Source organism: Podarcis erhardii (assembly GCF_964252035.2).
Source record: "Podarcis erhardii genome assembly, chromosome: 13".
Classification (NCBI taxonomy): Eukaryota; Metazoa; Chordata; class Lepidosauria; order Squamata; family Lacertidae; genus Podarcis; species Podarcis erhardii.
The window spans coordinates 16,571,535-16,581,268 of record NC_138502.1 but is presented as its reverse complement, the minus strand read 5'-3'; the positions used below and the strand labels follow the sequence as shown (position 1 = coordinate 16,581,268).

General features: G+C 46.2%; 3 protein-coding genes across 3 annotated transcripts in view; all 3 read left to right on the top strand.

Moving 5' to 3' along the window:
* TMC4 (transmembrane channel like 4) overlaps positions 1–2,873 on the top strand; it is a 17,732-nt gene extending 14,859 nt beyond the window's left edge. The window contains 2 exon segments of the mRNA XM_081836680.1: positions 316–466; positions 1,833–2,873. Of these exon segments, the coding sequence (XP_081692806.1) occupies positions 316–466; positions 1,833–1,886 (205 nt within the window). The 3' untranslated portion in view covers positions 1,887–2,873.
* A 735-nt stretch (positions 2,874–3,608) lies between these two features.
* LENG1 (leukocyte receptor cluster member 1) lies at positions 3,609–9,468 on the top strand. Its single transcript, XM_081837494.1, has 4 exons — positions 3,609–3,810; positions 6,480–6,653; positions 7,415–7,668; positions 8,691–9,468. Exons 1-4 carry the CDS (start codon positions 3,679–3,681, stop codon positions 8,893–8,895), a joined length of 765 nt encoding a protein of 254 aa, XP_081693620.1. The 5' UTR covers positions 3,609–3,678; the 3' UTR covers positions 8,896–9,468.
* Positions 3,817–6,473, top strand: SPOUT1 (SPOUT domain containing methyltransferase 1). The gene is given in 5 exon segments (XM_081837453.1): positions 3,817–4,433; positions 4,435–4,503; positions 4,507–4,548; positions 4,552–4,659; positions 4,663–6,473. Coding segments are annotated over 5 exon segments (1,116 nt in total). The 5' UTR covers positions 3,817–3,971; the 3' UTR covers positions 5,098–6,473.
* Positions 9,469–9,734: the final 266 nt, after the last annotated feature.

Below are 9,734 nucleotides of genomic sequence, written 5' to 3'. Positions count from 1 at the left end.
ACACTCAGCGTGGCAGTTTACAATGATCACTAGTAAGATGGCCCCTCCCCTCAGGTTTACAATCTAAAGAGCACAGCACAAAAGGAAATAATATTGGGAGGGAGGAGGAAAAAACCCAACACAGGTGCTAGTTTTAAGTTAAAAAGTTCTTTGGGGTTCTTTTGCTGTGTGGGGAAGCAAGCTCTCTATGGTTGCTCCTTCTCTGGTTGACCCCCTCCTTGCTATTCTTCTTTTTGGGATATGGAGGGAGCAGCCTCACAGTGCAGTGGTCCCATGATGGCAGAGGCTATTGTGTGCTGTCTTTCACCTGTATAGTCTCAGGGGAACTCCAGTGCCATTACCACCTGTCTCCTCTCATCTGTCTTTTTTCTTTTTAAACCTTCCTAGCATCCTCATGTTCTTCCTCAAGGCACTGGCTGACTCCTACAGCTCTGTGGTCAAAGGCCTTAAATGGCAGCTCCGTTTGGTAAGTGGTTACTAACAGTTTGGCGTAGCCAGTGTGATGCTTTTTAGGTGGTTTGGACTGCAACTCCCACCTTCCCCATCCAGCATGGTCAATGGTGAGGGATGATGGGAGTTGTGGTCCAACAATATCTGGAGGATCCCACATTGTCCACATCTGACAAGGGTCACAGTTAAAGAATGGGTGGGTAGTGCAATCCACTCTCAATCAATTTTATTCTATATAGCCAAAGGCCTTTACAATGGACGACAGAGAATAAAAGGAAACTTTGATCTAAAATCATAAAATGTAATCTGTAGCAGTTTACAACATCAAAAGACATTTACAACATAAAAATTTAAGATTGGAGTGCATTCACATAGCTGGAACGGAGCTTCTTGGCTGCCAGAGCAAATTTGGCTACCTGGTGTGTAATATATAGATGTTTATCTGCTATGAGTTCCACTGTCACTTCCTGTGGGGATTGACCTGGAAGCCAATTAAGAATTGGCGATATAAATTTTCCTCTGGGTGTTGTATACAAGGGGCAAATCCAGTGCCGAAGGGTTCAAATTGCCAGACTCAGAGGAGGAAGAGATTAACAGTGTGGTGCACACATTAATACATGTTTTGGAAACTGAGATAATTTCCTCTCTGTTAATTCTGTTATCAGTGGCCACCAAAAAAGTTCAGTGGGAGAGATTCAGTCTCTGCCTTCTCTGATAGTAGGCTGGGAATAGACACTTAAGCATCAGTCAAAGAGAAGACACTGCTTTGCATAAAGTTTACACGTGCATAGATCAGAGGTGAAAAATATCTGTCAAATGCAGCCCTTCAAGCCTCTCTCTGGCCCTCAAGTCTCTTCCCCAAGCCATGCTCCTCACTGGTCCTCTTCTACAACCACTGCACACACTTACTCTGGCTTTTGACACTTGAGGTGTATGTTTTTAGGACTCACCTCACTGTCTCCTGCCAGTATCAGGAGGAAACCTCTGCTGCCAGCCACAATAACCAGTGTGATGCTAGAATAATCTAACTTGCTGTTCAGCAGTTTCTTTAAAGATATCCCGTCACTATCCTGGTTGTGTGTTGAGGGGGGGGGGAGAGATGGGGGGGGGAGAGAAATTGTGGTAGGTGAACTCCATCCAAAATAGAGGGAGGGAGGGAGGGAAGAAAACCTAGTAGCATCCTCTCACCACCATTTCCAAAGTTGAGGGAGGAATTTTATTTCTTCTCCCTCTTAGAAGAAAGGCAGATCTCATTTTTTATTAAAAAGGAAGATCAAATTATGAATAATGTTAGTGGTTATATGGACTCCTTCACTCAGTGCAGTATAGGAGAGATGATGAGATAAATGCATTGTTTTTAATTTTCTCTTTCTGTTCCTCAGGAGGGTCAGGACAAACTTTTCCTGGTGAAACAGATCTCTGAGCTGAGCCAGTGAAGCAAATGGATGCATAATGAGAGATCTCCTTTTCTCATCAGAAAGAATGTTAGGATATCACTGATTTTGGCAGTATTAATTCTGCAGATTCCATCAGCTCTGTTCTTCCATGCTGGATCCCCTGGCTTTTTCACCATTCTTCATAGACAGGACTCTGACCAATTTTGCTCTACGACAAATGTATTGCTATGTTTTATGGGTGCCAGAATGGTCTCATGTACACAGATCCTTGACCCAGCTTTGAAGTGAAATGCTGCTAGATATGTAACTGACACAAGAAACAAACACCTGTTGGGAATTAGACTTCAGTGCTGCAATGAACCAGAGAACCATAGCTCAGTGGTAGATGCAAAATATCTGAGGTTCAATTCCTGGCATCTCTGGGTAGGACTGGGGAAGAGCCTGGCCTTAAAACATGGAAAGCAACTGACAGACAGTGTAGACATTACCAGGTAGATGGATCGATGGTGTGGTCTTGCCTTAAATCCTGGAAATAGGGTTGTCATATTTCAAGCAGTGAAAATTTGGACGGAAAAGTTGGCAAAGTTGTTGGACATAGGGCAACCCTACCTGAAAAGCTACAGTTCAGTCAGTACAGACTCACTAGACTAACTTGGAGTCTGACTTGGAAGAAGGCAGCTTCCTGTGTTCCTAATATCTAAAAAAAATATGTGCCCCCCCCCCCGGAACAGTGTTTCGTTATATGTAAATGTTATGCATATTCAATAAAATTTTATGCAATTTCTTAATTGGGTGACAGCCTACTAAGAAAGGAGACTTTGCACATTAGTTCAGGAAGAGTTGGGACATGTTGAAATTTATTTGTTTACCATTATGTAGTTATTATGAGTTCACCTGTGTTTTCTTAATGTATTTGATGAATGGTGAGTGGCTTTGGAATACTGGTGCTGAGGACACAACTGTGGCTGAAGTAGGGGAACTGCCTGCTTGGTAGGTGCACCCACCCTGTGGAAGGGCCTCTCATCAGATATCAAAGACTTTTAAAAAAAATATGCATTTTTGTAGACATCTGAAAGCAGCCGTGTTTCTGGAAGTTTTTAATGTTTGATGTTTGGTTTTGTCCCTTTATATTTTGTTGGAAGCTGCCCGGAGCAGCTGGGGTAGCACAGTCAGATGGGCAGAGTATAAGAAATAAATTCCTCCTCCTATAACTACACAGGGCCTCACATGCAATTGATGGATTCAAGTACAGTATAACACATAACTGAAAACGTCTCAAAAAGTGTAGCTTTATGCAATGTGTGTTGAGGCAAGAGGGAAATGACTGTTTCGAATATACAGTATGAGGACTACTACTGAGAATAAGCGGTAGTCGGTTTATGTCGGAGACTAAAACGGGGGTCATTTTCCGTTTCTGATGTAATCTGGGCACACGTGCAATAGAAGCTATTACTGGAAGAAGACTTGTAACAATGTGTCGCAAGAACGGAGCACCTCCCGGGAAATCGGGGGTTTGATTTAGATGCAGTGACGCAGAGCCTAATAAATTCTCAGGCGCCGTCACGGAAACGAACGTGTGTGACTCTGCACCAATCAAGCCGCGGAACCAAAGGAGCACGAGCCAATCAGAACAAAGTACAAACTCAACATTCCGTCAGATTGTAAGAGCGGCGCGAGATGACGCAAGGGGCACGTACAGAAACGCCGCGAGCACCCCACCAATCAAAAGCAGAGGGCAGGACTAGACTCCTGAATAGAATAGACTGACACCGGAAACGGAAGCTGGGAGGGAGGAGGGCGGAAGCTTCGGAAAGAAACAGCAAGAGCCAAAATGAACATTCTTCCCAAGAAGTCATGGCACGTGAGGAACAAAGACAACGTGGCCAAGGTGCGGCGGGACGAGGCGGAGGCCGAAGCGCAGCGGCAGAAGAAGGAGGCCCGAGCACTACTCGCTGAACAGGAGGTACGTTGTCGCCAAGGCGCATGCGCGAAGATTTGCGCGTGCGCAGTTTTCTAGTCTGCGACGTCTCCAATGCGCGTGCGCGTACTTTAGGCATCTACTCTACCAGCTTAAATTGATGTCAAAAGGCAAACATATGAGGATGGTGGTTGGGCGAGTGGAACATGGCGGAGAAAAGCCAGGCGAAGCACTTACGGGTGGGAGAAGACAGGACAATGGACTGGCGCAAATGGAAGCAGGAAAAGAAGAAGGAGAAGAAGAAATGGAAGGAGCTGAAGCTGTTAAGGAGACTGGAGAAGAAGATGATGCAGGAAGTGGCAGGGAAACAGAAAGAGGAGGCAGAGCCTATTGAAGATAAAGGATGCAACTACACAGTCAGCGTCGCCCTTCCGGGCTCCATTCTCAGCAACACCCAGTCGGCAGAGTTGCGGACATACCTTGCTAGGCAGATCGCCAGGATTTGCATCATCTTCTGCATGGACGAGATTGTGGTGTTTGATGAGCAGGGGGAGGATGCAAAGACAGTGGAAGGTGAATTTGAAGGGATCAAGAAGAGAGGTCAGGCCTGTGTGCAGCTGGCCCGGATTCTGCAGTACCTGGAATGTCCCCAATACATTAGGAAGTCTTTTCCCCCCCAAACACCAGGACCTCCAGTTTGCAGGGCTCTTAAACCCCTTAGATAGCCCCCACCACGTGTAGATAGGTGAGGAATTGGAGTATTGGGAAGGAGTGGCTTTGTCATGACCCACCAAGCCTGGCCAGGGATCCTTTGTGAACTGTGGAATGCAAAAGAAGGTACAGATTGATAAGCAGCTGGAGGCAGGCCTTCATGTTACAGTGCGTCTCAACCCATAGAAAAATCCAGAGAGCCAAACACAGAAGGGGATGGTCGTTTCACCACACCAGCTTCGAACTGCTTCTGGGCTCTACTGGGGCTACAGTGTCTGCTTGGCATCCTGTCTGAGTGTTGTCTTTGCTGAGTCCCTGTATAAAGAAGGCTACAATCTCTCCATTGGAACCTCTGAGCAAGGGACCTCTGTGGACCAGGCAACACTGCCTCCTTTCAGACATGCTTTGATAGTTTTCGGAGGCTTGCAAGGCCTGGAGGCAAGCATGGACCTGGACCTGAACCTGGAGGTCACAGATCCAAGCACCTTGTTTGACTTTTATTTGAATACCTGTCCAGGGAAGGGCAGCCGCATCATCAGGACTGAGGAAGCAATTCTCATCTCTCTGTCGGTGCTGAGACCTCATATCAACGAAGCAGTGAAGAAAGGCAGTGGCCTCTGAATAGAAGCAGAAACTCAAGCATCCAACACGGGCAGACCATCATCAATCTTTACCTCTTCCAGCCAACTTAAGACCGAAATGTGAAGCTGGACCATCTTCTCTCTCTGTTGGGAGGTCAGGAAACTCACCTCCCTGTTGCCACTGGATGATTTGAGAGTGGAACAGGTTGGAGCATCCAGACACAAATAGAGGGGGAAAGGGGGAAGGACTTTGAGACTAGCTCAGCTGCCACTTCTCAGAATCATCAAACTTGGGAAACAGTGAAGACCTAAGTGTGGCGATTGACTGGGGGATGATGCCCTCTAGCCCAAATGCAATCTGTTGCAACCACATTCATGTTTAACACAGGAGCAACAACTTCATCCACAAAATTAAGACTGCTATACCTACAGTTTAAGAAGAAACGTATCAAGTGTGTGACCTAATGTGATAATATTCCAGTAGTATCAATGAAATGGCTAAACCTTTTTAGGTGTAAACCAGTGGTTCCCAAAGTGGGCAATACTGGCCACTGGTGGAGGGCAGTGCAATTACTTCGCAGAGCAAAAAGGACTATCAGGTGTTAAAAAGCTGGTATCACTGGATCAAGTTCATCAATTTTGTTGAATTAAATTAAATAGTTTTAATTGGGGGGGGGAGGCAAACATATAAAAGTCAAGTATAATGAAGCACCTGAATTCATACACACTATTTCCAAAACTTGCTATATTAAATAGTTAACCACCAGTTACCATTGTTGTGAATGTCACTGTGCTTGATCCTGTATACATTTGAGCACGGAACAGAAGTGTTCCAGACATAAGATACCTCTTGCATTTCATAAAATATTATATATATTTTTCTATACCCAGGAGTGTGTACATATATGCTACTCTGCCAACTATGGATAACATTTCATACATCAGATTTAATGGGCCGTAGTCCACAGAAACGTTTGTCACAATAAACCTGATAGTCTTAAAATGCCACAAGAATTTGTGTTGCTGCTCTTGTGTTCGTATTGTATATATACCATTGCTGCTGCTTTTTTTGTTTATAACACTTGCTCTTGACTTCTGCCCACCCAGTTCTTTGTGAAAATACATGAGTTTAAAAGTGGTGGGCTTAGTGGTTCCCCAATACATGCACACACTTAACATTTTTGCTTTGTCCCAGTCTTATTCTGTCATAACTCCTGTATCCAGTAATAGAATAGATTTATTGTTAATTTGACTGCAAAGTGGCTATCTTGCAATAAGCCACAGGCTTTTAGAGAGTAAGAGACTGGGAAGGAAAGGGCAGGTTGGCTATCGCAGCAGAGAAATGTGCCACAGTAAGGTAACTATGCAGGCAGGGAGGGCAGGGAGTTGCACCTTGGGTAAATTCTTCTCCTTTGATCCTAGGCCCGGACTGAATTCCTACGCAAGAAAGCACGCCTGTCAGCTCCAGGAGGTGATGACAGCAGTTCGGACATCCTCGCTTTAGGCTCAGAAAGGCCCTCACGCCATCTAAATCTCTTTCAAGAGTTGGAAGAAAGTGGCAACAAAGAATATGAGGAGGAGAAGAGGCAAGAGAAGGTAATGGGAGGAGGGGAGCTTGTTGTGGAGGCTTTCTTTTCACCAGCTGCAAACTTGGTGGTCTAAAGGGCTCCAACCCAGCCAGGGTGCAACATGAACTCCTTTGCCCCACTTGCAGAAAATAACTCTGGCAGAGTTTGTGTGGGGTGGTTTGGGTTCTTGCTACCCTCTGGCTGTGCAAGGGCAAAATGTGGAGGGCTAGTAGCATAAATATTCAGGGGTTTCTTTATCTGGCAAAGAAGTTTATTTTGGGGGTATCTGTTCCCACGTGCCTGTCATATATATATAGCCCTGGTTTGCCATGTCCTTTGTGCTCGAAGTACTCACCCTTCCAGAAAATATAGGCTTCTAGCTTCCATCCTTTTGGGTTAGCCTTCATTGTAATCTGTTACTGCCTGGTAAATACTCACTGGAAGGAAAAGAATATACTGCAGTGAGGGCCAGTGAATGGTCTGGGAGCATCCAATGCTGTAACATTGTTGAAGCTAAGTGGATAGAGTAGTATCTGGGTTGGGGATAGCCAATACAACCCCCTCCATATGTTGTTGGGACTTCAACTCCCATCAGCCTTAGCATGGCCAATGGTCGGGGATGATGGGAGTTATAGTTAAGCAGCACCTTTGGCTTCCCCAATATAGATGGTCTGAATTTTGTTAAAGGGGGAATAGGGATGTAAGTTGACAGTCCATGGAGCAATCTCGCACAGGCAGCATTAACAGTGCTTCGACTAACACTGCTTTGGGTTATTTCACTCCTCCCAGGAGCGTCGGGAAAAAGCTCTGGGTATCCTCACGTACTTGGGCCAGAGTTCAGCAGAGGCCCAGACGAGTCGTCCCTGGTACCAGGAGCTGCCAGAACGCAGTGAGGCCGTCGCCAAAGATGAGAAGCTGAAAGGGAAGTTGGATCCCCTGGCCGAGATGGAAAGGCACTTGTGGAAGAAGAAGGGATCCCACAAGAAAGATGGGAAGAAAGACAAGCGGGAGCAAAAAGGAAGTGGAGGAACTCTGGCTTTCAGGTGCATCCCTTTAGCAGCCTAGGCCACAGCACAGGACACTGCTGCTCCTTCCTGCTGGCTGAGGCCGGACGCCCCAGACAACAAACACCCACCCTTAGGAGGGGCGGGGGAGGGAAGCCACACATGTGGGAAATGCAAGGTGTGCATTTCAGGTAGCACCTCCCATCTGTAGGTGGCTGCTCTGAAAAGAGGAAAATGCTCTTTTGTATAAAGGGGAGGTTTACAGAGCAGCAGTTACAGCCAGGTCTTAAGAAATAGGTCAATGAGTGTGAGGGGTTGTTTTCCTGTTTTTGTGCTGCTTCAAATAACCCAACTCTCAGAGATAAAAGACTTATCAGTAATTTGTCAAAGTAATAAAACTGACTCCTGCTCTGTTGCAGGGTGGGATATTGGCCCTGGAAAGGTGGTGGAGGGGAACTGGAAGTTCAGCCTTTAAGTATTGCCCCCTACTGGTCATGCAGTGCCCTGTTGTCAGGTGTTGAACGGAGAATATAGGGCAGGTGTGGGGAACCTTTGGCCTGACAGATGTTGCTGAACCTCAGTGCTACCCCTAAACTTGCGTCCCCTCCCCTACATTTTATTGGCAATAGCTTCTGTCGCCTCCCAAAACAGCAGGACAAGAGCACAAAACAAAGGATTCCTGTAGGCAGGATGGTGAGGATTACAGACATTTGCAGGGTCCCATCTACACTTCCGTTTTTAACCCAGGCATGCGGAACCTCAGCCCCAGGCGTAAACTCAGCCTTCTGGGGCTTTGTTTGGCTCTTGAGACTTTCCAGGCTGCATCCCTCTCACCAGCTCCGTTTTGCACCCTTAAACGCTGGTATTTTTTGCTGCCTCAGATGGAGGATAGAGGAGGATATGTAAGTGTAAAGAAGCTAGTCTACTGTTTTTCATATATTTCATATTTTTTGCTTTTGTCTCTGGGCCTGCCTTCCACCAGAATGCCCTCTGCCAATAAAGCCTCTGGGCTGAAAAGGGTTCCCCACTCCTCTTCTTAAACCCTTTTGTTTCCATTTCAGGCCTGCCCCTTCCTCAGCATTGGAGCAACTGCGCCAGGAGAGGTTGCGCCGCGAGAAGGCAGAGCGAGCTCGTGCTGAGAGCCTTCTAGCCCAAAGGGCAGGCACTCTCCCACTCCAGGAGGAGGAAACAGATGAAAGAAAACGGGGCTACAACTCTCAGTTTAACCCGCAACTGGCAAGAAAGAGGGTCTGGGAACCACAGTGAGGTGTCGTGCAAGCGTGATATTACCAGACACTGCAATGAGACAATAGCAGTAGCAATGCTGTCAGGGAAAGCATGTTATCCTGTGGTAGGTATCAAGAGAGGAATGCTGTCAGAATCAATTTTCCTCAAGAGGAATATACATAATTTTCTTCTTGCTCGATGCAACATATTATTTATTGAATTCATACCCTGGCCTGGGGCGTGGACACGTTCTGGTCAATGTACAGTCATCAGGATTAGGCTGAGGAAGACTTTGGCATGTGGGCTTCAGTAATACGCTCACCTTATCACTCTCGTTTTCTAGATTAGGGCTAGGCCAGAGGCTGCTCCACCAGCTATGCAATCAATCAGTTGCCTGCCTTGGGACCGTTATGTACAATGGCAGTTGGATAACAAGTTCTGCCTATTTTCACCCCCGCCCCCTTCCAAGACCTCACCTCTCCCTATTCATCTTCGTTTTCCTCAAGGAAATTGGTATAGGCCAGAGCCTGTCAGTATCTATTGTGCAGGATATGTGTCAATATCTACTGTGTTTTGAAATGGATTCTGGGCAATAAAGGACGCAGAACATCTGGTGCTTTGTGTTCATGAGTCTCCACAGGAAGTAGTAGCAGTGTCATCCTTCCACCAAAACGGCTCAAGGACCTGGAGGCAGTAACAAGAACACCCCTCTGTAGGGGAAGACATCTGCATGCATGCTAAAGTTCGTGACAAAAAAGGCATGGAAATAAGCTTCCATCCATTTTTTAAAAAATTAGTCTATACTTTTGTATATGTGTGAACGTGTGTCCTAGGCAATGCAGGCCAAAGTCTCAGTTAGAAGCCCGAATAAGCACTGG

Excerpts from the sequence above, each read along its gene's own strand:
- LENG1 (XM_081837494.1), top strand. The coding sequence starts at position 3,679 with ATGAACATTCTTCCCAAGAAGTCATGGCACGTGAGGAACAAAGACAAC. Across the intron at positions 3,811-6,479 it reads CACTACTCGCTGAACAGGAG|GCCCGGACTGAATTCCTACG; the intron begins GTACGTTGTCGC and ends CTTTGATCCTAG. Across the intron at positions 6,654-7,414 it reads AGGAGAAGAGGCAAGAGAAG|GAGCGTCGGGAAAAAGCTCT; the intron begins GTAATGGGAGGA and ends CACTCCTCCCAG.